General features: G+C 49.0%; 10 protein-coding genes across 10 annotated transcripts; 3 read left to right on the forward strand and 7 right to left on the reverse strand.

Moving 5' to 3' along the window:
- Positions 1 to 818: 818 nt before the first annotated feature.
- On the reverse strand, positions 819 to 2118 carry BDV27DRAFT_156132 (FAD-dependent oxidoreductase; the record flags this gene model as incomplete). The annotated part of the gene is made up of 2 exons (XM_032072273.1): positions 819 to 1523; positions 1591 to 2118. The coding sequence occupies 2 exons, from the start codon at positions 2116 to 2118 to the stop codon at positions 819 to 821; spliced, it is 1233 nt and encodes a 410-aa protein (XP_031929357.1).
- Positions 2119 to 2685: 567 nt separating this feature from the next.
- On the forward strand, positions 2686 to 4887 carry BDV27DRAFT_156133 (fungal specific transcription factor domain-containing protein; the record flags this gene model as incomplete). The annotated part of the gene is made up of 5 exons (XM_032072274.1): positions 2686 to 2720; positions 2785 to 3194; positions 3251 to 3960; positions 4021 to 4250; positions 4305 to 4887. The coding sequence occupies 5 exons, from the start codon at positions 2686 to 2688 to the stop codon at positions 4885 to 4887; spliced, it is 1968 nt and encodes a 655-aa protein (XP_031929358.1).
- Positions 4888 to 7053: 2166 nt separating this feature from the next.
- Positions 7054 to 8517, reverse strand: BDV27DRAFT_143788 (uncharacterized protein; the record flags this gene model as incomplete). Its single annotated transcript, XM_032070158.1, has 2 exons — positions 7054 to 8118; positions 8164 to 8517. 2 exons carry the CDS (start codon positions 8515 to 8517, stop codon positions 7054 to 7056), a joined length of 1419 nt encoding a protein of 472 aa, XP_031929359.1.
- An 832-nt stretch (positions 8518 to 9349) lies between these two features.
- Positions 9350 to 11060, forward strand: BDV27DRAFT_143789 (uncharacterized protein; the record flags this gene model as incomplete). The annotated part of the gene is made up of 2 exons (XM_032070159.1): positions 9350 to 9729; positions 9779 to 11060. The coding sequence occupies 2 exons, from the start codon at positions 9350 to 9352 to the stop codon at positions 11058 to 11060; spliced, it is 1662 nt and encodes a 553-aa protein (XP_031929360.1).
- Positions 11061 to 14060: 3000 nt separating this feature from the next.
- On the reverse strand, positions 14061 to 15577 carry BDV27DRAFT_171039 (endo-1,4-beta-xylanase; the record flags this gene model as incomplete). Its single annotated transcript, XM_032075493.1, has 9 exons — positions 14061 to 14150; positions 14207 to 14272; positions 14325 to 14413; positions 14630 to 14718; positions 14764 to 14909; positions 14962 to 15083; positions 15148 to 15196; positions 15249 to 15289; positions 15340 to 15577. The coding sequence occupies 9 exons, from the start codon at positions 15575 to 15577 to the stop codon at positions 14061 to 14063; spliced, it is 930 nt and encodes a 309-aa protein (XP_031929361.1).
- A 906-nt stretch (positions 15578 to 16483) lies between these two features.
- Positions 16484 to 18218, reverse strand: BDV27DRAFT_143791 (Zn(II)2Cys6 transcription factor; the record flags this gene model as incomplete). The annotated part of the gene is made up of 2 exons (XM_032070160.1): positions 16484 to 18047; positions 18118 to 18218. The coding sequence occupies 2 exons, from the start codon at positions 18216 to 18218 to the stop codon at positions 16484 to 16486; spliced, it is 1665 nt and encodes a 554-aa protein (XP_031929362.1).
- An 828-nt stretch (positions 18219 to 19046) lies between these two features.
- Positions 19047 to 21145, reverse strand: BDV27DRAFT_94411 (putative MFS transporter). Its single transcript, XM_032078008.1, has 3 exons — positions 20551 to 21145; positions 20232 to 20493; positions 19047 to 20176 (listed from the first exon to the last, which is right to left on the reverse strand). Exons 1-3 carry the CDS (start codon positions 20849 to 20851, stop codon positions 19180 to 19182), a joined length of 1560 nt encoding a protein of 519 aa, XP_031929363.1. The 5' UTR covers positions 20852 to 21145; the 3' UTR covers positions 19047 to 19179.
- A 295-nt stretch (positions 21146 to 21440) lies between these two features.
- Positions 21441 to 25426, reverse strand: BDV27DRAFT_156139 (Hydantoinase B/oxoprolinase-domain-containing protein; the record flags this gene model as incomplete). The annotated part of the gene is made up of 2 exons (XM_032072275.1): positions 21441 to 22268; positions 22319 to 25426. The coding sequence occupies 2 exons, from the start codon at positions 25424 to 25426 to the stop codon at positions 21441 to 21443; spliced, it is 3936 nt and encodes a 1311-aa protein (XP_031929364.1).
- A 656-nt stretch (positions 25427 to 26082) lies between these two features.
- On the forward strand, positions 26083 to 26995 carry BDV27DRAFT_125598 (uncharacterized protein). The gene has a single exon (XM_032066366.1). The coding sequence runs from the start codon at positions 26442 to 26444 to the stop codon at positions 26652 to 26654; it is 213 nt and encodes a 70-aa protein (XP_031929365.1). The 5' UTR covers positions 26083 to 26441; the 3' UTR covers positions 26655 to 26995.
- Positions 26996 to 27012: 17 nt separating this feature from the next.
- On the reverse strand, positions 27013 to 27800 carry BDV27DRAFT_94445 (uncharacterized protein). The gene has a single exon (XM_032078009.1). It carries the CDS (start codon positions 27708 to 27710, stop codon positions 27135 to 27137), a length of 576 nt encoding a protein of 191 aa, XP_031929366.1. The 5' UTR covers positions 27711 to 27800; the 3' UTR covers positions 27013 to 27134.
- Between the last annotated feature and the right edge of the window lie 95 nt (positions 27801 to 27895).

Here is a 27895-nt window from a genome sequence, read left to right on the forward strand (position 1 = left end):
CCTACATGCATTGCGGTCGTTCTGTGTTATAGCCTCTAGGCTGTCTCCTGAAACTTGCTGCATTGAGGTTTGTAACAACTGCGCAAATATCTGTCTCGGAAAACCGTAGTCCTCGAGTATCCTTATGAGCTGGGGACTTAACTTGCCAGGTTGTGGTTGTTTTGAATATCCAACCACTTCAAATTGCCTCCAAATAGGATCCAGTGGCAACGTCTATGTCCGGATAAGGATCCACGATACCCCACTTTTGTCACCTTCGGTTGTATTAATGACATGATAGATCGACTATTTTGGGTTTCAATCACCTACTGTACGTTATACTTAATAGACAGATTAGATCCACTTGATGACGAAGCTGGGACAACCTTGGAATTTTACCTCTATAAAGTATGATGTACTGCATTATACATCCACCTGCAGTCTTGGGTTTATCATACATACTACTCGAACTAGCTTATCGAATATACGAATGATCTCAGACGTTGATGTATGCCTACTGTCAGAGGGACCTACTAGTCAGGTTAGAAGATCTATCAACTAGACAAGGATACGTAAGCTGAGAAACGTATCAAAAGTCAATGGACGGATGCGCGGTTACCCTACAATTTTTCTTTAAACAGATGGACTACTATCTTTGTGAATCTGGATCTATCTCAGGCTAAGACCGCATATCTCTGAAGAGCTTTCTATACTGTAAATACTCTTTGTATGGGCGTTCATGCTTTACCTGTTGTGTTTTTGATTATTATCTTGTTTTCTTTCCTACTTTATATCATCTGCACCTAATCTACACCCTATAACTCTCACTTCTTCCAGTCTTATTGGAAGAATTTGAGAAACAGTGCAGCAGCGTCCTGAGCGAAAAGCATGGTCTCGATCTTCGTACTACGGTGAATCAGATCCCGACCACGCAGAAACATGTCTTCTTCGTACGCGGCCAGGGCCTCTTCCAATGCACTCTCTTTCATGGTGGCAAGATTCGCATCTCTACCGCATCCCTGAATAATGCGGTCGGCTAGAGCGACTGCATCGTACATGCTACAGTTGACCCCTTCGCCAGCGAAAGGTGTCGACAGGTGTGCCGCATCTCCGAGCAATGTCACACCAGGAGCCACGCGACGGGTCCAGCCAACCAAGTCGGGTTCCATGCGGTACAACGGCCAGGCGCGGAAGGGGCCCTCTGCAGTCTCAACTAGAGATTTTAGTTCCTGTGCCCATGTGGCGTAGAAATCGTTGGATGACACGAGAACCTGTCGCAAAGCCTCAGTTTTGCTAGTGGGGTCGTTGGCAGTGATAGTACTAGATTGACGGTGGTGGTAAAAGTCTTCAGGTACAGGTAGCCCAAAGTACACGCGATACGTGCCATTGGATACCTGCTGTACCGCCATCTTGATTCCGTTGCCTAGCACTGCCATGTTCCCCGGGCCCACCATCTCGGCGGCTATCTTATAGCTTGGATTCTTATGCGACAGGCTTCCTTCGATGAACATCTTTCCCGCATACACTGGCTTGACCGAAGTGAGCTAAGCAGCAGATGGTTAGTGCTGACATTCTATTGCTTAAAGATCGAAGGGTATCGGGCCATCTTACCAAAGGACGAACTTTGCTCCAAGCACCATCGGCACCAACAATAAGTCGAAACCCAGTCGCCGAAGTGCCGTTCACGAAACGAATAATACACCCGTTATCGCCGGATGCCATGGGGCCATCTCCGTTTCTCTCGACGGTATTGACAGCATGACCCCAGCGAATCTTATGCGCAGGCACCGAGTCCAACAGAAGTTGGCGCAATTGTAGACGGTCAATCTCAGGTCTGTCACTACCCTCGCCCGTCCGGATGACTGTTGCACCTCTTGAGTCGACAATATGTAAACCGGATGCTTCCCAGCGGGCGAGATCCTTGCTGAACTTGTCAAATAAACCCGCACGCTTCAGTGCCAATTGCCCGGAAGGCCCGTGCAAATCAAGAGTTCCTCCTTGCTGCCAGGGATCTGGCGTAGCTGACTCGTCGCGCTCGTAGATGACATAGTCGGTGATCCCACCCAATTCCAAGAGCCGTGCGAATACTAGACCACTTGGCCCTGCTCCAATTATGGCGATGGACGGTTGTAGCTCCATTATTGGTGGTTCTGCCAACGTTATGCCAGTGAGGTAGAATAACTGAGTGAGAAAATGAGTTTCAACAATATGAAGTATTAAACCAGCCAATTTGAGTAGTTTTATATTTTGCAGTACAATTGATGCCGGCAAAGCCCGGATTTACTTCCTCTGATTGGTTGGCTCCGGACGGGACCTCCGACGGCAGCCAGTCAACGACTGAGTTCAAGGGCATTTCTTGGTATTTCCACCATTTCCTGCTTGCTTTCATCCTGCACAGTAACCATTGTGTATCAACGGATTTACCGGAGCCCTTCCGGAAGCTTCTCGAGAATGGAGACAAGTGGATCGAGAGCTAGTCAGAGATTCGCTCGATATGCGGTAAGGAAACGTGAAAAAGCGAGAGGTATCGCCACTGATCAGCTCCTGTACAGTGTGATTATTGTCGACAAAAAAAGCTCAAGTATAGTCCACTACTATATTTCTACACCAAGCACGACGTCACTAACTCTTCCAAGATGCTCCCGGGAGCTTCCTAAATGCAATACCTGCAAGCCATGGCCAGGGAGCTGTCACTACTCGAGGGAGATGTCGTCTTCCTCCCGGTCGAGCATCGATCGCGTGTGAGCCCACCTCCACCAGATTCATCACACCTGAGCACTGTAATTCGACTAAATCATAACAAAGGCCAGAGGCACATAGTGATATCGAAGCTCGACTGCGGCAACTGGAGGTCACGGTGCAACGTTTAACCAACTCCGTCGACCGCGCCTTGCAGACTATCCTCTCCGCGCCTCCAAAGCCGACTGATACTGCAAGGCTGACGAGACATTGTCAATCAGTGACAAATACAGAGAGTGGCTCTAGTTCGGATCTGTACATTGGGTCATCGCATTCCTTTTCTTTCTTACAGGAGACATCAGCTAACATCGACGAGATCTCTCAATCATCATGTGATGAGACTCGTCAGAGCGCTTACTTGGAGCTTCAATATCTCTCTGATAGACTAGCCACAGGACGAGTAAATCAAAGTGGCGTGGAAGATACTACGCACTTTTACGTTCCCTCGCGGCCGGTGGGATACCGTTTGATAAGCAGTAAGCCAATCTACCTGGCTTCTCATATCATAGCTGATTTATCGATCATCGAATAGGGTTCTGGGAACTCGCTGAAGTGGGCGAGCCATTCTTCCCTGCCCCCACAGATGAAGCGGTCCGGCAGGTTGTTTTTGAGCCGCACAATATGCGCGAAAAGGCATGGGTTGTCTACTTCAATTACTTACTACTGACGGATATTTCAGCTGGGGATGGTGATAGCAAGGAGACACCAAAGCTGCGGCGTAACGTACAGCTAGCTCTTAACGACAGTCGCATTTTTCTTGAACCACGTGAAGTTAATGTACAGGCGTTGACTCTCTTATCCATGCACGGTGAGGACTATGCTACGCCCAACCTATCGTGGATGCTCCTAGGACACGCCTGCCGGCAGGCCGAGGCTCTAGGATTGCACGCATCGAGTCACCATTCATCCGAGTTGGTGCAAAAGCGTCTTTGCCTGTTTTGGCTTCTGTTTCTGATGGATAAATCGTGTTCCCTTGCATTCGGTCGCCCGGCGTTTCTTCCGGTGGCCGTGTACCAGAACGTACCGTTTCCAGATGACGATATTTTGCTAAGGTTTCACCTTCATGATAGCGAGGGAAATGGAGCAAAGGTTTCCCAGTTCGGTGCCCAGCTCCTCAAGAAATCCATGGAGCTGTCGAAGTTAATAGGACTTCTCTTGGACGTTCTGGCGACGGGTGACACCTGTCTTGCAAGGAGGGATATTCGGTCTAAATTGGATGACTGGTACCAGGACACAAACCAGGTCAGTACCTCCCCGTTCTTTGGAGTCTTTAAAAGTATGAATTTCTTACCTTCCAGCTAGATCCTCACAGACACTATGCATGTTGAAAGTGCCTCGGCAAGTGCGTATCACCTCAAGGAGATGGGCTTGGGGATCAACAGCATCAAGTTTCACTACCTTCACATTCTTATTATCCTGCTAAAGGGAGACGAATCAAACTCGACTCTCCGATTGTCATCTGCTCGGGATGCTATCTCTCTCCTGAGTTCCATCGTGTCAAATTGGAGTTCGATATACAATGGAGTGGTTTGGTATGAAGAGCATCCCGACTAATCGCGGCCCCTGCGCTAATACGATGAACACAGGCAGCTCTTGTACTACCCTTTTACTCCTTTCTTTGTAATATTTGAAAACATCGTTCATCATACTTTCTGGACACCAGCCGTTCAACAAGACTTGCAACTGCTATCTACGACAGTGACTTATTACGCAGAAATGCGATCCCAGATGCGTCTACTAGCTACTGTTTGTGCCAGACTACAGCGTGTGGCGGCTACTTTCCTTCAACTGGCACATACTCACGTCCGTCAGCACGCATCTGCCCAGACACCGGACAACATGACAATATCCATAGGACGCCACAGCATACCACAGTCAGGAGACTACGATGACCGAGTAATGAACAATATTGCCTCCATTCGCTCTGGAGATAGCGAGACTCTACCAAATGTCGGTGCAGGTGAACCGGACGTCGCTAGTTACCTAGAGTGGCTCCCTGCTGATCTGACTCTCACATGGCCTTTGGCTGATGTTGAGCGCCGGGAGCTGAGTACCTCTGACTCTGTGGCCGGTGACAGAGCAACTCCTCGCAATTTCCCCCGGAATCCATTTGACAGTGCGTTTGATTGGTTCTCTTGGGATGCGTATTACGCTGACGTGGAGGCGTGAACATGGTTCGATAGACACACCAGACATATCTAATGTCTAACCGACTTTAATAGCCAATCTCATATTAAAAATTCATATCACATGTATTAGTCATTGTTGAGTGTTGAATATAGTATATGAGAGCTCTCGCTCCGTAAACCAAGATGGTCTATACCATCCTCGTACGGAAGAGCTAAATGATCGAGGATATTCTGGTGACAGAATACATGCCGCCACTCTGCTGAAGATGAATCAATCGGTGGGCCAAGCAATCAATGCGTAAAACCCAGCATCCAGCTTCAAGCAATCCTTATGTAATATAGTGGGCAATCCAGTTTCGGCTGAACGTCTGGCTGCCATGTAACCTTGATTTAGAGGGGGGCTGTGTGTTAGCCATATAATTACTTGTCAGGCAATATTACAGTGACAAGGGTTAATCGTGTTGTTGGCCATATATTGGCTCTACGCCGTGTCAGATGGTGTGTATATACCCGATCAACCACGAATCCGCCTGTAAAGAGATAGATTCATACGGTTGCTTGCTCAATGGCGCCTGTGATTGATCTCTATTATCAGTTCAGATAGCATTGCCCTTACACGATACGTAGAGGTGGGGAAAACCAAGAATTATCATACATAGCGCTTACGAAGAATCCCATGGCTTAGTTAACATGGATCTGCAGAGGGAGCTATTGTAGCTGGCTGTATGGAAGTGGAGGAGGGCCCAGGTCCAGAGTGTAGGTCACTGACTCTTTTCAACCTCGAGACTGGGTAGGCAAGGCCCTCCAGACTTTTGGCAACTCTTATCCTCCTGAACTCTTATATCAAAGACCCCGGTAAGATAACATTTATAAAGTAATATCATCATACTACAGATTATAGAAATGGTTTTGAGGTTAGATAAAAGATTTCACCTCGCAATTCTCCAGTCAAAATTAGCTTTCTGTTTTTATACGAAGTCTGAGCCCACCCACCATCACAACCCCACGTCCACAGCCAGCCACAACATCTGCAGATTCATATGCAACTAGGAATTCCCGTCACACTAATCTTATTATAGACATCTTAGGTTTGTGGACTTCTCGAAGCTAGGCAAAACATTTAGAGTTCCACTCTCAAATACTCATTCGCGTATAGTATAGTAGCCCAATAGACAAGGGCACATGGTAAATAATACAGAGTCGCATGGGTTTATGCATTAGGGGTGTGATACCACTGAGTTGGCACTCTCGAGTGTGATGGCAATAACCCAACCAAGGCCATTTTCTACACCTGCGAGTCACTACTACCTTTGGACATACATGCATGTACATAAACTACTGTATATGAAATGAGGGGAACCTTGTCTCTCCATCTACTACGCGCCCACAAGGTTGCCTCTTTATCAAGTCCACTGATGAGTGGTTCGTCAGACCCTTTACCTAGATATGATGCGTGTAGTATCATTTACCTGGAGTAAGGCAGTTATTGAGGTCTAATCTCTAATCCCGACCACCGCGACTTCAATCCAATTCAAAACTTTTCGCCCTTTATAAAGTCAATGATTGAAACTTTATCTCTATAATCCTAGCAAGTCCATACTTAGGATGCCACTTTACGCTATTATTTTTGCTCCATCTCAACCCGTTAGACATCACAATGACCTTAAGGGCAGCATTCTCCACAGTGTGCATAAATCCAGCCTCCCCTTGACCATGCCGCAATCATTATTAGGTCTTTTCATCTTCCGCATACTACTACCCTCACTCTTAACTTCGTGCTCCAGTCCTACAGTAGCAACATCCGTATAGCTTTATGGCTGAGAATCAACCTAGACACCGCTATTATTCGTATCACACTCGGCAAGCTTAATCTATCATTCGATTCCCCTAATGAAGTTGAATTCACGGTCAAAGATAGCGGGGGTAATATATTGTCTTGAAGATTTGATACTCGCCTGGTGGGGGGGGGGGGGAGGGGCGCTTAGGGCAAGATTACCAATTACCTGAGCCCTTGAATCATGCTAATCTTGCAGACTCATTTTGTATTTTTCCCTTAATCTCTTAAACTCATACAAGGATGTTGATACTATCCCCCAGCCGACATGATATGACTGCATAAAAAGTATTTAGGAAGGTTGAAAATCAGAGAAGCACTTGCAAAGCCGCGACCACAAGATAAAGTAACAATTTCTATGTAAACCACTCACTACATGCCATCCTGAGTAGGGGTCTTATCGGTGACTTCATTCGCCACCCCGGCCTGGCTCACGAATGCGTCGATGTTCTTGTCGCTGACCATGTCGAAAGCCTTAGTGAGTTTCTCGCGTCTTCTCTCGACATTTTCGGTATTGATATCCGCCTCAACTACAACATAGTCCATGGAAAATTTGTAGCTCTCCTGAGTACTCTCCTTCAGGCATGTCTTTACGGTTTCGCGATACGACGCGCTGTCGACGTGCATATACACCAGTCGACACTTTGGCTGCCACACCCAGACAGGATTCTCGTCGTCGCCCACATTAATACGCAGCACCTGGTGAATCTGCTTGGAGAAAGAGTTCCGGAAGCCGGTCGATGTCGTATCGGTCTTGACCTTCGCGATGGCCGCAATATACTGTTCGAGGAAGCCCGAGATCTCGGTGAGCGCGGGCTTGGTGAAGCCAAACGGCTTGAAGATGTCGGATGTAAACTCGATCTTCAAGTCAGAGTGTTTTACCGTCTTGTTGTAGGAGCGCTGGTACATATTGATGCTGTCGTAGTAGCCACCCAGTCCACCATGCATGACTTGGTACGCGAGATCGGCATTCTCCTTCATAGCCAGGTTGGCCTCCGTGGGATCCGAGATGCCATATGGAGCGGTGCGGCCTTCGCTTTGCATCTTCTTTAGTCGAAGGATTTCTTGGAACAAGCACGCGAGCCCGGTCACCAGCTTGATGTCCTTGTAGCACTGTAGAGCCTCGGCGTTGCTGTCGGCCTCGGAAGGCTTGACATTGGTTATCGGGGGTTTGGGCGCTTTGTCCTCGGAGACTTGCTGTGCGGGCGGCTTGCCATTGTCGGATAGAAGGTCCATGAGTTTATCCAAATCCCCCTTGGGGGGCGTAGGGGTATCTTTAGGGCCAGCCCCAGAGGTCGCTGCAAACATTGCCACGGGGGGGGCAGAATTCGCAGCAGGAATATCATCGAGCAGTTCGTGCAGCGCAGACCGAGGAAACTTCATGCCTTTGGTAAACATCGCATAGTTGCTCACAGTCACCAGCTTGTGAAGGAAGTCCTGAGCCGAGTTCGTGACATCGATGACCTTCGATGGTAAGATGACCTCCGACTGGGCCGGGTCATCGATCGGCTGCAGTTCAAAACACTGCGCGTCATCGGGCGCTTCAGCGGGGAAATGATAGAACAATGGGATCCCGGAACCCTCTGGCAGCCGCAGGGAAATGACCGACGCCTTGTTCACGGTCACGTTCTGTGGGACAATGAAGCATTGTCCGGGGCCATTTGGGCCTTGGATATGGAACCATTTGATGTCCAAACTGACGTTCAGCATTTCGTCCCGGGGATGAAGAGGAATGAAGTGATCCTGGTTGATAAAGGCCGCCACCACAACAGAATCACCAAGGCGATTGAGAATGGTAGAGCGGGAGAGGGAAATGGTTGGCCCTTCGCCAGACATGGTTGAATGTGCTTGGTCTTTTAGTTCTCGTGTTTGATATGGATTTGGATAGAGGTGCCGCACATCTATTCAGTAGGGATACAGTGTCCTATTTATATGCAGCTCCGTGCTATATGCCCAATGCTCTTATTTCCTTGCAAGCCTTTAGCTGATGATGCATTTCCCACATCATCTACTGCCCCTCTTGGATGATCTCAATATCGCTTATGCATGTTGGATACACCCGTCCATGACGTGTCATGCTAGTTAACAAGCTGTCTTTGCCCGAAAGGCAGTATCAGCTAGCCACGAGTATGTATTAATGTAACGCTCTTCCCTTTATGAAAGCATCATCAATATGGTTGGTAGAAGGCTGCGGGGGTGTTTTCCCTATGCATTAGACTAATATCGGTACTCTTGGTGAAATATGCAACAATCATGATCATGCGGCCAACGTGCATAACTTCAGCTCCTCATCTCCAACCATGTTTCGGCACATAAATGCCTCACTGTATTACAATCAAACTAAAGGAGGGGTGGGAATCTTGTAATGCATCCAAGGTGATCCCGGAGTCTAGAAAACGAGTTGCATACGAGTCTACGTAGGGATTCTGTGCGCCATGCGAATTTATTGGACGATTGGACCACAGAAGTACACGTAATACGATCTTTGGTCTTTCAGGGAGTGTCCGATTATCCGTCTTCCTAGTCCCCTGAGAGGCATGACTTGGCGAGGAATCCAATCCGATGCGTGCTCTTCATATATACGTAGTTAGCCTAGAGGTTTCCTGGCATCCCATACGTGTCTGATATTTCACCCTCTCCCGATTCTAATTCATAAAGATTGTCAAAAATGGCTAATACTATTCAAGTCCCGCCCAATGACCCCGAGAACCCACGATGGCTTCTCGACCTAGAAGAATGGAAGGTCAAGCCCTTCACTGAAGTCCCCAGAGGCATTCTCGAAAGTGAGGGCTACGGTATTGTGTCCTACACCTGGGGGTACATCGCTGATTATGAAAATCTCCCTACGGACATTCCCGATGGAATCTCATGGGACGTGCCAGGTACAAGGCGATGGCCGCTCTCTGAAGCAAGAAGGATCATGGGTAGGATCGGGGCCAGGTATGTCTGGTGGGATTGGATGTGTGTCCCACAAGGAAATAGAGGCCGTATGAGACCATTGAGCCTTCAGCTGCAGGCTGTCCAGGGCGAGGAGATTGGAAAGCAGATGTGAGAAGATCCCTATACTCTCACAGGATCAGTAGCTCATTCATAATAGGCACATCTACCGCAAGGCAAAGAAAAGCATTGTCTGGCTCCACAGCACATTCTGGCAGGATGAATCAGCGCTCAAGGCCCTGCTGTTGTCCAGACCGCGGGATGGAAACCCACCGCCTACGACCGCGGTGGAATATCTCGACCAGGTGAGGAGACAGCTTGTGGCAGCTCAGGATGGAGAATGGTGGCTACGATCGGGCTGGACACTGCAGGAGGGAGTCCTGCTCGGCCCGACACATCTGGTGGATGTCAATGGCGAGAAACTTGAAGGCGACCAGTTCTTCCACGGAGGTTGTGCTAGTGTGCTCGACATCACAGCCCGCATCACCCGTCTAGCGGTCGAATTGGCTCAGGCCTTCGTCATCCAGGCCGAAGGCCAGGAAGCAGACGGGGGCACTCCCAGGGGTCAGCTAGCAGAGGCTCTGGCTAACCCAAACTCGGCGCGAGCGCTACGCCAGTCGCTCAAGTCGCTGATCAATTCGGGGCTTGTGGGCTACACCGAATACTCACCGCTGTATATTCTCGCCGGCAAGCAAAGTCGTACCTTTGGAGTACCCCAGGATGCGTGCTGGGCGCTACTGGGCGCAATGGGACTGGATGGAGTCAAGGTAGACTACAACGTTCCCATGGAGGAGATCAAGAGGGTGTTCCTGACGGCGCTGATTAAGCGATACCAATGGACCATGCTGCTACTACCGCTGCCGGAGTTCCAGGTCAAAGGGCTGCGCGGACAGGAGGTGTACATGAGAGACTTTGCATGGACAGACATCGTCGACGGGGTTCTACTGCCCATTGGAGTTTGCGTCGACACGCTAATCCGACCCAAGAGTCCACCCACCAACCCAACACCGCCCCGAGACCCCGAAAAGGATCCGGAAGAGAAGCTGCGGCAGAGTCTACCGACTCTCACGTATACAGACACGCTTCGAATCAAGCCGTGCGAGGATAGAGGCGGAACGCTGGTCGTCTACAGCGGAGCCAAGCAGGACGTTGTGTGGTTCCGTCACTATTGCCAGAACTCGGACGGCTTGCGCATCGTGACTCCACAGGTCACTAGACCAGAGGACGAAGACCGGATCCACGGGGCGTGGTTTCTTCCCCTGGAGGACCTAGACGTGCGAAACAACGTCCGAGGGAAGCGATGTCTTGTCTTGTTCCGGTTTAACAGCAAGCCACCGGATGCTCAGCCTGCGTACGGGGATTTCGGCGGCATTTGCGATATCTGGGGGATTGGATCCAACAAGGCGGACGTTCATGAGATTATGGTCAACCCCGGGCTATGATATGGCTTTGATTGGTGATTCCCGATCTCTATGACCAACTAGTTTGCTATCCTTGCGGACATTTACAATGGATCAACATTTCGCGCGTAAAATCCCAGCATCCAACTTCAGTCAATCCTTATGTAATATAGTTGAACATTCACATATGTCTCAGGCTGAACCTCTGGTTGCAATGTAACCCTGATTCAGAGGGGGTTATGCATTAGCCATGCAGTTACTTGCCAGCCAATGCTGCATAGACAAGGACTAATCGTGTTGTTGGCCACTTGTCTCTGACCCGCCAGATCTCCTGTATCATTTTGAGGTTAGATAAACTTGATTCCACCTCGCAACTGTGCAGTTCAAAGTTTGCTCTTTGGTTTAAATACGAAGTCTGCGTCCACGCACCATGATAACCCCACATCCACAGCCAGCCAGCCACAACGTCTGCAGATTGAACTGTAGCTAGGGAAGTGCGGGGCTTTTGCGTTGGAGATCCTGCATGTATGCTGATCGGCAAGAAAGGTCCCTCAGAACAGCTGGCTGCACATTGCTATGCAAAGTGACGAGTGGTTTTCAGCTGTGATGTAATAAGACAGGCCATGTACAGTAGTATTGGAACACGCCCCCACACGCCTGGCCAAAGAACTAGAGAAGAAAGACGAACGGATCATCTCCTCTCATGCTAACTTACGCAACGGAACACCTAATGGGCCGTCCCTCCCGAAACCTTGTATCACGGGTGGCTGTGACTCGTGCCGATCACAGCATACAGTACATATATAGTGGAGCATAATGAGGATCATAGCACCCCTTCCAGAGGATATTCGGACACCCACATCACTTTCTCTGATTTTATATTTTTTATATTTTTTTTTCCATTGACTGGAGCGTTTCGAGCAGCGTGGCCCCAGTAACCATCATGGAGAATAGGTTTCAATGATCGGCAAGGCGAAAGGCTTCAGGGTCAAGGGTAGATGACCTAGAATCAATTGATTTGTAGGGCTCTCTGCGCAGCCTTGGTGATCTGCATGAACGTGAAGCGCGACCGAGAAAACGAGGCCTCCTCATCTGGAACCGCCGCTCACATCACAACGATAGGCTTGGTGACTCGCACATGACCAAAAGTTCCAACCAAAATAGGTGAAGCTGTCGATTATCCCTATTACAATAGAGGATCGTTCCTAAGTAGAAAAGTTTCAGAGTCGGCGAGTCGATCAATACGCAATATGAAAAATACAAAAGGTACGTATAGATTCTTCCATGTTGAGCTTAGTAGGCTGCCCGAATTAAATTCCCCGATTGGCTAAGCATGAAACGCTTATTTTGGTTTTATTTTTTTTTTATTTTTTATTTTTTTTTTCTTTTTCTTTTTCTTTTTCTTTTTCTTTTTCTTTTCTCCGCACCAATCATCAAAACTTCCCATCAATGTATAATAACAATCTATTCTTTCATTCAACTTATGTAGGAAGCCTATTAATAGAAGTCGTCGGATGAAAGCAAAGCTTCAGGTATCGCATACGAACAGCAGACCACAGAGCTGAGGAATGGACCGATCAAGGATGCTATGCGAGAATATTCTTCTGCTCCTAGTATTCGCATGATACGCTGGCTGCTATGCATGTGTGTCATGGGCAACTAAACAAGATGCCTAACCGCTGTGCTCTCTCAGGCAAGGCGCTTTTTTCCTTATTCTTGAATATGCGCTCAGTAGCAGAGTGGGGAGCAACGCTTCCCTGTTTGTGACATGTCACCAAGTAGAAAGGGCCGATCTGAGTAATGCAACAGTAAGTAGGGCTGCCCCAAATGGAAGTGATTATCACATTGGCTACCAAAATCTCTGATGCCCTTCCTAGCATTGAAGACAGTTGTAGATTATATCCAATCACAGAAGCTCCTGAATGCCGACAGTGCCGCTCCATGTTGCTTTGGCTTCATATTTGATTGGATCAGTAGTCAGATTATAGCAGTATATTCGGTAAGAGTACCTCTATCGTCATGCGTGTTTAGATACTACATAGCCGGCCCTATTGCGTCCCAGCTGAAAACAACTCATCAAGGCCCTATCACCTGCTATGTTGTGTTATTTTAATTTCCTCCTCTCTAAATCTGCAATGCAACGTTACATATGCTGCACAATGAAGTCTTTCTTGGAGTGATGATGAAAGCAGTGGGGGACTCATATTCTGTGACGTTTTGGTGAACACTCGTCTGGTGTATAGGTGTATAGGCAAAGGCTAGAGTATAAAATCGGTTGCAAGCCCGTTAGCTTTCACACTTCAACCAAAGTCTTTGTTATAGTACAGCGATTTGAGCATTATATCCCACCAACTGCTGTGTATCCAAAGGTTGCCCAAGGAGAGATACTTGCTAGTCCACCGTAGTAGACAACAAGAACCAGCATACAGCCAGCTTCCTCGGAAATCTACGGGGTATCAATGGAGTTCAAGGTTAGGCAAGAGCCTTCTTTCTTTAGGTCATAATAAAATCCAATCAAAAGTATTAGCGAGCACCTCCGCGTGTTCTTTTGTGCGGTTCTATGTATTGTGGAGCGTCAACTTATCCATTGCCCTATGTGGGCAAAGGCGGCTAGTGAGGCCCTGAATGGATTTCTCAACCAGATACTCTTCGCTAAAGAGAAGGCCTTGCCAAGTCTGTACCTCAGTGCTCCTGCTAGTAAATGGGGTCCAACTTTAAGAGAAAAAGAAACGCCTTTGTAGGAAAGCCAAAAAGTCTGTAGCAATGATAGCGAGTCACTAATTTCTTCTTACTTCATAGGGGCCACCCCTTGCTATATCCTCTTTTTAAAATGGCGGCCAATCACCTTACGGGAATTGTAGTCAAATTTGATTGTATGTACAGAGTTGTTCAGTAAATAACGATTGAGAAAGCAAGAATGTAAATATCCCATGGTCGCAAAGATATCCCTGTCAGATATCTGAACAAAGACTATACACTATTCCAGAATAGTCCCGCCATGTTCCTCAGTGTGGTAGATTGTACCAAGGCTGGTATCTGAGTCTACAGAGCATTGATGATCGCATTATACGCATCCTTGGCTTGGTAGTTGCTATCGAAGAGCAACGGGGAGGTGCTGGAGCGCCATGAGTCCTTTGGGGATGTCAGTCTGGCTTCTTCCTCTAGGGTAGACATTGTAAGACACTTACCTTGTCAGATACGCCCCAGACAGTAATACCAACGCAGGAGCTGACGTCGAGACAAGCGTTGACCACCTGCATCAGATTAATACCTTTTCTACCGAGAAATGTACACAAACACACTAACCTCGAGGTAAGACTCGGAGCTAGCTCCCTCAATATCAAGCTCAGTTACGGCGACTTCAGAAACACCGGTCGAGGCGAGAGCGGTCAGAGCTGTGCTTGATGTTAGCTTTTCGTTTCACAGGCGAGCGGTAAGAGACTTATCCTTTGGCGCCGGAGACGGGGAAGCCATTCGCACTAGATAGTCAGTAGTGTTAATTTGGGGATCTTGGAAAAGTGGTGATATTGGTGAAGCCCTACCTGTAATGAGATTGGGAGCCTGCGCTAGAGTTAGAAGGTAATTCTATCCAGAAAATGCTGACAACCTACCAATGCCGTCAATCGGGACACCAGCATCCAACCACTTCTTCACATAGCTAACCATTCCCTTGGTTTTGGCGTAGTCCGCCGAGTCCAGGCTAATATTGTTAGCCTCAGGTGTGTTTATCTGGACGATCACTCACTTGTAATCGTTGATGTATAGCTTAGCGTTAGGATCCGCTTCGCGCGCAGTCTCGAAGGCAATTCGGACAAAGTCCTCACCAAGGACCTGGGAAAAGACACTGTCACGGAGAGTGCCGTCTTCGTCGAAGATCTCGTTGACAACGTCCTGGAATCTAGGTTAATGTCGAAACCAAGAATATGTACAATGTCAAACCTACCCAAGCATAAATCTGACCCTTGTATCTCTGCATCACAGTGGTGATATGATTCTTCATCACCTGAGTCAGAGTATCCTTGTCGGTGATACCTTGCACCCAGGATGGGAGTTGCGAGTGCCAAACTATACCTTCATTAGCCTCAATCCTTTCCTTAAACCAGCTTAACAGGGATAAAAGGCAACAAACCCAAAGTATGACCCCTCACAAGTTTATTATTAGTTTTAGCATAATCAGCCTAAGACACCTAGTCAGAATCAACATCCACTCCCCCAAAATCCAACACTTACCAAGAAATCAGCCCCACCGAAGCTAAAGCTACCCTGACTCGCTGCTCCCATCAGCAAACACCTAACAACAACAAGAGGCCAGGAGACAAACGTTCAAGAGCATCCCACTTCATGCTATTCTCGGGAGTCAGCTGGCCAAAGTCCGCCCGGACAATGGCCTCATTCTGGCTGTTTTGCAAGAGAGCCTGGTCGGAACAGGTACCGAAGTACTTCTTTCCATGGGCGACAAAGGCGTCATTGATACTGGCGGCAGTCTGTCGACTAATCACGGCGGATGAGGCGAGGGAGGCGAAGAGAGTGCCGCTGGCGATGGCCTTTAGATGTACCATTTTGGGGAAAAGGGGAGAGACTAGACGTGACAACAAGACTACCAGAGAGATAGATTCAATTGTGATCGACAACAACTACCTCGAATCTAACATGATCGTCCTATTTATATTCCCACTCGACCTACCAGATACCATTCTTCAGCCTGTTTCACCAAGATACACACGTTTAGCCTAATACCCCGGGCTCCGAATTCTTTGCCTAATACGAAGCGGACCTGAATTGGGATCCACCTGAGGTGACCCCAAAAGCCGACATTGGCCAAGTTAGGCGGCTACTTTATTTCCTCCCGTTGGTGGAGAATCCGGCGATCTGCAGCGTCCCCGCAAAACTTGCCTTCATTTTAGCATCTCGGCAGATCGGGCCTCTTCATCTACCCGCGGATGCAGGGCACCTTTCTGCAGGAGATTGTGAAACTGCGGGTGTTCCATTTTTCCCTGGGTAAACGGGTAAAAGAAAAAGGGGAATTGATTGTTGAGCGAGCTGAAGGTTGGCTGGATTAGCCTAGAACTTGGCACTATACTTGAGACGGCATTGGAAGCCACCGTCACTCACTTCCGTCTAGGCAATGATTCGAAACAGCTTGAGTGAATACTCAGTGTATCCTTGTTAATCTGCTATTCATGTTTCAGGACCGGGGTTTAGGCACAAAGTGGTCAAAGACGTGGTACCGGGTCTGAGATGGTGATATCTAGGGGGTCTGTATCGAACACAACAAACCGTGAGCGGAGTAAGCTTTTGTCTGTATTCTACCCTGATATCTTCTTCGAATACGTACTTGTGGTTAGAGAGCTAACCTTGAGAGTAGTTATATGTTATTGCTGTTTTTTTTTTCTTTTTCGTCAATATTTCCGCTGTGAAAAATCATCGCCAGAGTATATATAATTATCTACAAATACCCAGAAACGTCACATCATACATTGCCTCCTCGCAGCCAGCAGAGACTGCACGCAAGGCCAATCCTCCATACACTTCGTTTTCTCCAGGCCCTGTTCAATGGAATACTCTTCCTGTCCCAAAGTCGACCATCTTCCCTTCTCCAATTTCCCCTCTGTATTCGAATCCTCCTTAGATCCTACAGAACTCGTCGGACTCTCACTGTCCCCTACAGAACCCGATAACCCATCAATCGCACGAAATCCTTGCAACCTCAATGCAATCTTAATATGCTCTTCTGCAATAAAAGCTGCCCAATTGGAATCAAAGACCCCCTCGCGATGCGGCCAAGACCGAAGCAACTCGATTGCCCGCCAGCGCAGCCCGTAATCGGGACAGCCTATCGAAATAATATATAACGGGGGTACGACACCCATATCCAGGGTATAGTTGGGACGTTCTTGGAATTTGTACATTGCCGCTTCTATGAGGGCAAGGTTCGCTTTGTACTCGGGCAGGTATTGACTCAGTAAGACCTCGTCTCGGATGAGAGACGTTCGAATTGAGAGGGATGTGGTATGTCGTAGGATGTTGATCATATCTGCTCCTCGTTGGTCTTTTCGACTCAGTCGAGTATATGAGTAATGATAGAAGGTGTCAAATTGCGCTGAGAAGTGATTCAATTCGGAGAACAATTTTTGTTGTACCTGTTGTAGCCAATTATAATTGCATATTATTTCTTTGTCGGACTTAGACCAGCAGTCCATCAGAAAGCCGAAGGCACGACTCAAGAGGGGCTCGATGGCACGGCGCGCTTCACGGACATTGGAAAATAATAGATACTCCTCCATGGTGGAGACGTCCAACTCGTTTTCGATACGCAGAACGGGACCACCGACCTTGAAGCTCGCAGCTTGAATGTCCAACTGTGCGAATGCGGCTACGAGAGCTTCTTCCACCGGTGATTCATGCGGGGCCCAGGTGACGAGTTGTCTCTGAGCCTTTAGCTCGTTTAATATCCGCAGACCACCCTCAAGGTGCTGGAAGGCGTCGTCATATCGTCCGCGCAGAAGCTCCATCAGCACGAATAAAAGGCAACACAGCAGCATAACTTCACGCAGACGCGGGTCTTGTGAGAAATGGCGTTCATTGAGAATGGCGAATGATCGCCCGGCCTGTTCCAGAGTGAATCGATGCCAGGTATTGTAGAGTTCCAACTCCTGTCCGGGTAAGGGCATGCCGTGCATCTCGACATCCTGATGGATAGCGCTCAGCGCCACAGCCGCATGGTACACGGCGGGTTCGGCATAGCTCATTTGCAGGGCGAGCTTTTCCCACAGCATCGAATTGAAGAACCCCGATAGGGTCGGAATGGTGTAGTACTGGAAGTAAGAGAAGCAGCGGCGCTCATCCGTATTCGTGACCCAGCGAATGCCACCGCCTACCTCGGGGAGCAGCCGGGTCCAGGGCGTCTTCTTCCTACTAGATCTTGCTGGCGGTGGCAGCCGTTGCAGGTCGTAGCCATCACAGGAGCGACCACTCGACGTGCAGTTTCCACATGCTCCTGGGGCTTCATCACACTTGACATGGCGAGCCCTGCGTGCGATCGATGGTTAGTGTCACTACTAACCAACAGTCATGCGGGACATTTACTCGTAGGACTCACCGACAGGTCCGGCATCCAGTCCGCGACCTCTTGCTAACAAAGTTCCGTTGTCGCGTCTTCTCCATGAATCTCCTCTTCCCGAGATTGCGGCAGGCACACATGGTGTATACCACGGATGCGGAGTTGAAGGGAAGAAAGAAAAAGGAAAGGGTTTACCAGCCGAGGCTGAAACTGGGCACCAGGTTGAACGAATGAGCCAAGCGGGGCGGAGTTCGGCGTCAGCACTAGTCACACCCTAATGCAGTCTAAGTTTGGGCCAAGGCTCGGTGGCATGTCTGGGATACAAAAATGTACATACTGTATCTGCAACAGTCGACACAGGCACGAGCAGCCATCAATCTGTATTTTCCTTTTATCTGCGATCTCTCGTCAAGGATAGATCGCCGCCGTGTCATTATGACTCTTCGACTGCTGGCGAGTCCGTCCCGCATGCAATGTCGACCATGTGGATGAGTGCCCTCTCTTTGGTACTCTGAGCCAAGACCCAAGGGTTACATTTGCTTATAGGGCTGAGCGCCGGACTTGACCGACCTCAGGCACCAATCCCGTGGCTTCAGGCCAACAAATAACCTTTTGTCATCCACTCCAACAACAATCGAATTAAATTCATCATCTTTCATCTTTCATCTTCCCCCCTTCCCCACCACATTCCGCCCTCGGTCATTCCGACTCGGAAATATAAACCTAACTCTGCTGATCTCCATCCCCCTCGAGATAAATCAACACGAACGCATTCATCGGACATAGCCGACCGGAATGTCACCATCAGGCGGATGAAGATCGCGTATTCCCGGTAAGACCGCCGGAGATTATCGAACCAAAGTCGGAGATAGTATACGACCGTGTGGGAAGAAGCCACCAGGCAATAAGGCTGGTCTAGATTCGATCCCACCGAAAAAGTAAACTGGACTGTCTGTAAATTCCAGGCTTTTTCGCTTAACATTACCAACCATAGCATCAAAGTGAAAGTGAGAGGAGGAGAATGTGATTAAACGAACATGGTAAGTATTAAAGGTATATACAGGACATTAACTCATAAAGATCTATCGTGACACGAGGTTTTTATAAAAACCATCTAAAGTCCGGACTACCGGGACCCTCTGCCAACCTCTCGGTTGGGACATCCAGAGCCCTTAATGAAACCCCTTGTGCACGATCCCGGCGCTTATTATCCATCAACATCCAAAATCCAAGAAGAAGCGTGAGGATAATACCCGTTCCGCCGAACGCGGCTGTGGTGATCAGCGCAGGCAGGTACTTTGGGGCATCCTGATTGCGGAAGATATTCGAACTGACCACACCCATCAGATTCGCAAGCGGGACAGCAATACTAGTCAGGACGACTCGTTTCCCTTCGCTGGCAATGTTGTTGTTGTACCAGACATCCAACAACACAGATGGTGCGGAGGTTCCCCAGGTCATCATGAAGGAGGCGAAGTAGGCCACGTTGATATTTTGTTCGGTGTCAATCGCCACATAGATGATCATGCCCAGGAAGGTAAACAAGAACCCAAGGGCGATGAATGGGAATCGCCATCGTGTCCAGTCACTACAGAAGGCAAGAATGAGGAGCACAACGGCGCCTGACACGTTAGGGGCCACGGTGAATAGGTTCGTCTTTACGGTGCCGTATCCGAGTTTGGAAATAATTTGTGGAAGGAACAGCTGTACGGATTGCAGAGGGACGCCGAGGCAGATCTGAATCCCCACAATGGCCCAGCTAGTCGGATGCTTAAAGATGCGGAATGCGTCGCGAAGGTTGAGTTTCTCGTTGACGACGGCGGAACTGTCGAGCTGCATGCGCGTGAATGCGAGTGCCTTCTCGGCTTCGGAGAGGAAGGTTGCCTCGGATGCCGATCGGGGTAGGTACCAGAAGACGAAAAGTGCGAAGAGAATGGTCGCCAGGCCTTCAATGAGGAAGAGGTAACGCCATGGGGTCAGTGGACCGGAGTGGATTTGGAAAACACCGAAGGCAAGAAGACCGGAGAAGGCTGAGGCAATGCTCTGTGCGGCGTAGAAGATCGCCAGACGCCTGGCCATTTCACCTCGTCGATAAAATCTGTCGTGCATGTTAGCATTCATTCCTTTTAGTGGGAATCCGAATAGTATCTCACGTTGTCAAATAATAGATCACCAGCGGAAAGAAGGCACTCTCGGACATGCCAAGAAACCATCTGACTGCCATCAGGCCCCCAAAATTGTACACAACCACCACTAAGACAGTGCACAGCCCAAAGGTGAGCATCATGCAAGGCAAAACAAGGTTCGGCCCGTACATCTTCCCTAAGATTCCCAGAAATGGCGCCGTCAGGACATAGGGGACGAAGAAGATACTGAGGATGATATTGTATTGGTCGCCCTTGAGGTTCAGAGTATCTGCAAAGATTATATCAGCATTGTGTTAGTCAAGCACGGTGTGTCGACCTCTCATACCCTCTAGCCCTGCAGTCTTTGCATTTCCCAGATTGGATTTGTCCAAGCTATTGAACAGATACATGATCGCCAGGACGGGAAGAATGCGAAAATCAAATTTCCGGACGAGCGCACGTTCTGCGCAGGCGTCGATCGAGTCGCCAACGACCACACGCGTTTCTGGTTCATCTTTCCCCAGCTCCACTGGTGGCTTCACAACTGGATCCTCCGGTGATTTTGTGTTATCCATGATGCTTCGTCTCGGAATGATCCCTTGGGGTTCTGGAATAGTTCCCAGCCAGGGCGCACCCGAGCCATTCATATACCTTCCATAATCGATAGCTTAGTCGATAAGTCATGTCATCTAGCGGAATCCACTATCACGCCCATAGTATGGGAGAGAAGCCCAAGACCGTCCGCTCGGGAGGATTAGGGTTTCGAGACCTCCTACTCCGGAGATACACCCTGATAAGATAGACGGAGGATTATCTCCGGCCAATCAAAAAACCGAAATCGCTTATCTTGACCTTCCACTAAGGGAGATGAGGTAAACCATTCAACTACCGAAACCCGGCAGTTCCTTATCATTGTCCCTGGTCCCATTGGCCGCTCAGAATGCCCAGGATATTTTAAATTCATGATCAATGAGATCAGATAATGAAAAGGGTGGAGAACCATGATTGGCTAGAAGTATGAGTTAAGTAGTATATCTTCTGCCTATCCACCTTGATAAAGCCATTGGGCACTCGGAATTGACTTCCTAGTCTTCGTGGATATATTTCCCCAGATTCTAAATAATTTCGGTGGCCAACCATGCGTATCATGTCGTGGCACATTTTACATATCTCACTTTCTAATACAATCCATATAATAGCACGACCAACCTGAGTAGCGTATCATGAATATATCTATTAATTCCCCACCGCAACAGCATTCCTCTCATACAGACTGCCTTGCGTCTTCAGCAGGCCCTGACCCGCACCGTAAATCTTCGGTCGTATTCCAACAGCGTCCTGCGGATCCTTCGAAGACTCCTCACCCCAACCACCTCCCCCAGGCGTCAAAATGACAATGCGATCCCCCGGCCGAAACTGAGCCGTCTGTCTGGGTCCAAGGGCAACCTTCCGAGTGGATCCCGTAACAGGATCTTTCCGAATCCAAATATTCTCACCGCGCTTACCCTCCTTTCCACCCGCCATTCCATAGGGTGCCGTGACCCGTCGGTCCGACAGAATCGATACCTGAAGAGGAATCCGGAACTCCATATCACGGACGCATCCATCGCCTCCCCGATGTAGCCCCGCTCCGCCACTTCCCCTGCGGATGGAAAATTCGTGGAGGATAACTGGGTACCGCTTTTCTAGAATCTCGGGATCGGTAATGCGAGTGTTAGTAATATGGGTGTGTACTCCGCTGGTTCCCTCCCAATCGGGTCCTGCTCCCGCCCCGCCGGCTATGGTTTCGTAGTACCCGAACCCCTTGACAACCTTTCCTGTGATGGGGTCGGTGCCTCCGTAGCCGAATGTTAGATTGTTCATGGTGCCTTGAGAGGCGGCGGCTGCTTGGAAGGCTTTGAGGACGAGGTCGGCGATTTTGGATGATGTCTCGGTGGTACATCCGACTGTTGCGGCTGTGATGGAGGGTGATAGGATAGTACCCTCGGGGCAGACCACCTGAATTGGAGCCAGACAACCCTGGTTGAGGGGTATATCTGCAGAAATCATTGATCGGAGACAGTACTATAATTCGTTAGCAAAGATCCGATATCTATTAACCCGTGGGTCCCTACCATGATAGCAGAATGTAAGCAAGCTTGCGGTGAGTTCAGGTTCCCCGAATGCTCTGGCCCGGTCCCAGTAAAATCGAAAACGGTGTTGCCCGTCTCCTTGTCGATTGTCACTCGCAGGTGGAACGGGATTCCGTCGTCGTTCCTCTCCTCTGCTTCGAGTATCCCACCTTCGTATCTTTGGGCGAAGCCTTTAAGTAGGTCCCGCACGGCCTGTGCGGCATTCTCTTGGATTGCCTTCATGTAGAACTCGACGACTGGCCAGGTAAACTCTTTTATGAGAGCTTGGATCAGCTGGATACCCTTTTGGTTTGATGCTACAGCCGCCTGCAGGTCGGCAATGTTGTCGCTCAACGTGCGGGTGCCACTGCAACCTGGGAATGTGCCAGGAATCTCGTACAGATGTTTGATCAATCCAGCCTCGTCAAAGACGCCTTTATTGACCAGCTTGAATGACTCGATGGCCGCGCCCTCTTGCCAGAGCTCGGTTGAGTTGGGAGGCATAGAACCCGGGGCAATCCCACCCACGTCGGCGTGGTGACCGCGATTAGCCACGTAGAACAAGATCGCCGATGGATTCTCATCGTCGTCAAACACGGGTGTAATGGTCGTAATATCGGGTAAGTGGGTGCCACCAGCAGCTGGGTGGTTACTTATGATGACATCGCCAGGTTTCAAATCACCCGGTGGGTGTCGCTCAATCTGGGCTGTGATTGCTGTACTCATGGAGCCGAGGTGGCCGGGGATGTGAGGGGCGTTGGCCACGAGTCCACCATCAGCTGAGAAGATAGCGCAAGAATAATCCAGCCTCTCTTTGATATTAACAGATATGGAAGTTTTCTCCATCGTGTGGCCCATTTGCTCCGCCACCGTCATGAACCGATGACTGAATACACTCAGCTGGACGGGGTCCACAGCATTAGTTGAAAGCTGCTCCTGGTTCACACTTCCAACTTCTAAAACCACATGCTCGGGCAAGATGGTCGCTCTGCTTGCATGATCAACCACAATTGTCTGAGTCTCGTCAATAATCATGGCCGGCCCATTGATCCGGGTGCCGGGGTTCAACTGAGGGAGCGTGTAAACGTTGGTATCTGCCCAACCAAGTATGTCAAAGAATACTTTCCGTGTAAATGCCGGCGCAGGTGGCTGAACCGTAGAGCGATCGTCCAACTTGTTCAGTTCCTTGAAAGGGCTCGAGGTGTCCACAACTCGAGATCTTCCAATACTCCGTACGCGGATATCATCAATCAATATATCCCGAGACTGTGAAAATCCAAATTCTTGTGCATGTCGGGTATTGAAAGCCACTCCAAAGTTTGAAAGTTGGTCAGGTTCACGAATCATCAGGGTGGTATCGCTGCCTTGATATTTCATATTCAGGAAACATTCATGTACGATAGACTCCTCATCAAAACCCTGGAGTTTCAAGGCCTCTACGCCTTTCTTAGATATTAAATCTAGCCGTGCCTGAAGCTCCGACAGAGTATCTTCCCCAAACGTCCACGCCACAGGCTCCTGATTCTCGACCACCACATCGGCTAGAGCCATTCCATATGCAGACAAGATACTTGAGTAGCGGGGAATAATGGCCTTCTGGATCCCAAGGTCTCGAGCAATAAACACAGCATGTTGCCCCCCAGCACCTCCGAAGCAACCAAGGTTATGACTAGCGGCGCTGTACCCTCGGCCTTCACTGAGCTTGCGGATGGGTCTTGTCATCGTTGCATTCGCGATAGCCAAGAAGCCTAGTGCCAGGGTTTCTGAGGTAAATGCATCTCCACCTCCTTTGTCTCTGTTGACGACGTTCGTCAATTCGGCAAAATTTTGTTTGACAATATCCAAATCGAGAGGCTTCGGAAAATACTCCGGAATGATTCGCCCTAGCAGCAGATTGGCGTCCGTCACGGTCAACGGACCACCCTTTCCATAGCATGCAGGACCAGGATTTGCGCCGGCACTCCGTGGCCCAACCTTTAGTAAACCAGTCTCCCAGGTCAGGATTGATCCACCTCCAGCTGCGACGGTGTTGATATCCAGCTGAGGTGTCTGAATGGTAACCTCCGCGATGGTGTTTTCAAAGATATGCTCAAGAGCGCCCGAATACCGGGCCACATCGGTACTCGTTCCGCCCATGTCGAACCCCAGCACGGGTCGGCCTTCCTCCGCATCATAACATGTTCTCGACAAACCCACAACACCTCCTGCAGGACCACTTAGAACTCCTCGGAGACCTGAGAAACTGTTCCAGGTTGCCAGGCCACCGTCCGACTGACTGAGTAATACTTTATTTGCATTCTCATCGTCCAGCTGGCCCTTGAACCCCTTCCGAAAGCCTTCGAGGTACGACGCGGTCATTGGAGTGAGGTAAGCATCAGCCACGGCTGATTGGGTTCGAGGGACGAATTTGGCCATCGATTGCAGAACTGACGACGCTGATACTTTGAAGCCCATATGTTCGGCTAGTTTCGCTATTTGAAGCTCATGCTCGGGATATGTATATGCATGCATGAGTCCAATGGCTAGATTTTGGTAGCCTTGCGATTGCAACGTCTCTAGTTGTACCCGAACGGTATCCAGGCTTGGTGTTCGTAATATCCTCACTACCTCGCCAGTCAGGCCGACGACGAGATTGGGGTCAGACGTGATGTCGATGGGTTTGGGTTCGGGATCCTCGCTATATCCTTCAATCGTGATGCGTTCGTCAATTTCCACCACAGTTTCGTAGAGCTGCTTGAGCCGTTGCACTGAAAGGTCAAATATGTTGGGTCGAGCCTGGTTACCAATTAGGAGCGAATCGCGAAAGCCCTTGGTTACTAGTAGGGCTACGCGATCACCCTTCCGCTCGAGAAGCGCATTTGTAGCCACTGTCGTGCCCATTCGAATGGATTCGACAGATGATAAATCCAGCAGAGAGCCCTTAGGTATCTCCTCGCCGCTTGCCATCTCTAGAATCCGTCTGATACATTCTGTTGGGGCATCGTCGTACTCGTCCGGAGAGACTGAGAGAACCTTGAAGACGACATGATCTGGACGGCCAGGTATATCCGCCCAGGCATCTGTGAATGTGCCTCCTCTGTCGATAGCAATGCGGATTCCATTCTTTATCATTTTTGTCAGTGGTTCAGGTTGTGTAGAACAATTCTGATTTGAGTATGACTGCAAGAGCGTTCAGTCGAGCAATGACGCTACTTCATCTTTAAATAATGACACCAATCGCTGGGCCTCCGGTGATTCATCCTAACATCAAGATGCGGGGTTACGATGATAAACGACGATAAATCCAAACCGAGAGGGGAGTCGGCGAATCAAGTGCGGGCCGAACACCCGTCTTTTCTTCCCCGCACGAGGTTAATGATATGCTTCTTATTAATAAACAAGCGATAAGAATGCAATCACAGCTGGCCGGTGGATTGTCATGGAGACACACTACCGCACACGGAGACTGTTTGCTGCGTAAGCGGATCCCAATGCCGATGATGATGAAGAGACACTAAAAGCCGGCAGGTGTTGCCGATGTCATCCACATAAGGTCAACCGCTCGGGCGAACACCCGTGTCACTCTTGTGTTCAAGCATATAAAAGCGATGAATGTATGTTTCCTCCAAGGGAGAGAAAAGGTACCATATCAGAGAAGTGAGAACACGCATTCTTCCTTTCAAACGACTTCGCCTTTCTACTAACAGTTTCTCTGTAGTTAATTGCGACAACTGGAGCCTGACAACAAACGGTGGCACAATCTGTTGAAGAATGAATTTTCAAAAGAGCAGAGAGTCGAATCAGGCCCCGGGTATGATTCAGATCCTCTCTCACAAGAGAAACGTGGGGTGAACCCGCCTTTTGAGACATACCTAACCAGAGCGGTCCCGTGACAAACAAACAACGCCAGGGTTCACGGGAGAAGCATCATGTATAGCATTCGGTGACCGACTACTTCAGTACATCAACAAAAGACCAACTCCCTCCAGTGCTACGCTGTCTTACTATCTTCCGACAAAAAACCGCAAAGCAGTTCCTGGATGACAACGAATACACGCTCCCAGACCGAGCCCAAGCCAAGCTGCTAATCAACGTTGCATGGCGTTTCATCGGTAACAATGATCATATATTTCTCAAAGCTTCGTTCATGCGCGAGATCCAGACCATTGAGAAGAAGGCAGTAAGACCAACCGTCCTTTGGCTATGCAAAGAGTTTGTCTTCTCGCCGTGGATGAGCTCTATACAAACCGCAGGAAGTTCAACCACACCCCTGATAATCCCGGGAACAAACTCCTATCCCCAGGCCCTGAACATGCTTCACGACACATATGAGGAAGCAAGTTTACTACCGCTCTCTTAGCAGATAGCTGTGTGAACGCTGCGATGACACCCTGCAGAATCATGCGGGGCCTATTCATCGAGGGATTCATCGCCACAGTTGGCTACTGGGAAGCACAGCACATTTTCTCCTCTTCCTTGATCTTTGTCATCTCCGCTCTTTTGAATCCGAGTGTGCTTATTTCTGATCTATTCTAAACTTCAGTCAATATACTTGGGATTATGAGGGACCATGGAAATATTCCCGCAGTGGAGTACAGCGAGCGACTCTCTAGATACAAGCGGGTATAACTATGTCTCTGTTCTTCTCCATATTTTGGTAGGAAATAGATGTGGCAACTGCTGTGCATCCGGATGCCAGATAATCAGCAATCTAGTCTGGATCATATTCGATAGTCTCCTATGGCTAACATACTATCCCTTCCAATGGTAAATATTAATAAAAAGAAAAGGGCTTCACCCCACGCATTAGTCAGTAAGACGAGCATTTGGCAATACCATTTTAAACACACAAACCAGCCCCCTGACCAGCCAACTCAAAGATACTCTTCCCTTCCGGCTCCACAGTATTACTGTCTCGCGACATTTCTGCCGCCAAAAACAACCAATTGACCGCGTTCCCAACCGTCGTATACTCATCCCGCAACCTCCTCGGCCCCGGCAGCAACAACTCACTCAGCTGAGGATCAGTCCAGAGATCCGTCAGAAGCCTGGCGATGGTATCTGCATCGCCCTTCTGAAAGAAAAGTATATTATCAACGCCCTTGGTAAAGGAAAACTGACCCATTTCATTGACAGTGATTATGGGTTTCCCCTTCTGCACGGCGGCCAGCAGCATGGCGGGGATACCTTCGCACATGGATAGCTCAATGATGACTTTTGCTTTGGTCAGAAGAGTATTCCAGAGTTGGTCTGGCGGGCCGATTTGCATTACATAGATGCACGATCTGAGACGCGGCATGGCCGTCTCGATATGAGAGAGGATGGCATCGTAGATCAAGGTACTTTTGGAGCTGCGGGATGGCCCGTAGTGATATATGAGGAGCTTAGGGAAAGTAGTGTTCATCCCTGCGTCCATGCAGTGCCTGCGGAACTTTTGGTAAGCGTTGAGAACTGTGATGGTTTCGTCGAGGTTTCGGAATTGTGAGAGGTGGAGGATATATTGCTCTGCACGTCATATATGTATGGGTTAGTCAACAGTAAATAGCTAATAGGTCTGCATGCGGCTTGTGAGGGGGAAGAAAAAGAGAAAAAAAAAAAAAA

The sequence above is a fragment of the Aspergillus caelatus genome (genome assembly GCF_009193585.1).
Source record: "Aspergillus caelatus strain CBS 763.97 unplaced genomic scaffold BDV27scaffold_54, whole genome shotgun sequence".
NCBI classification, from domain to species: domain Eukaryota; kingdom Fungi; phylum Ascomycota; class Eurotiomycetes; order Eurotiales; family Aspergillaceae; genus Aspergillus; species Aspergillus caelatus.

Coding starts and splice junctions, on each gene's coding strand:
- BDV27DRAFT_94411 (XM_032078008.1), bottom strand. CDS start 20,851: ATGAATGGCTCGGGTGCGCCCTGGCTGGGAACTATTCCAGAACCCCAA. Junction 20,494..20,550: donor AAAGACTGCAGGGCTAGAGG/GTATGAGAGGTC, acceptor TAATCTTTGCAG/ATACTCTGAACCTCAAGGGC. Junction 20,177..20,231: donor GTGATCTATTATTTGACAAC/GTGAGATACTAT, acceptor CATGCACGACAG/ATTTTATCGACGAGGTGAAA.
- BDV27DRAFT_125598 (XM_032066366.1), top strand. CDS start 26,442: ATGCGCGAGATCCAGACCATTGAGAAGAAGGCAGTAAGACCAACCGTC.
- BDV27DRAFT_94445 (XM_032078009.1), bottom strand. CDS start 27,710: ATGGACGCAGGGATGAACACTACTTTCCCTAAGCTCCTCATATATCAC.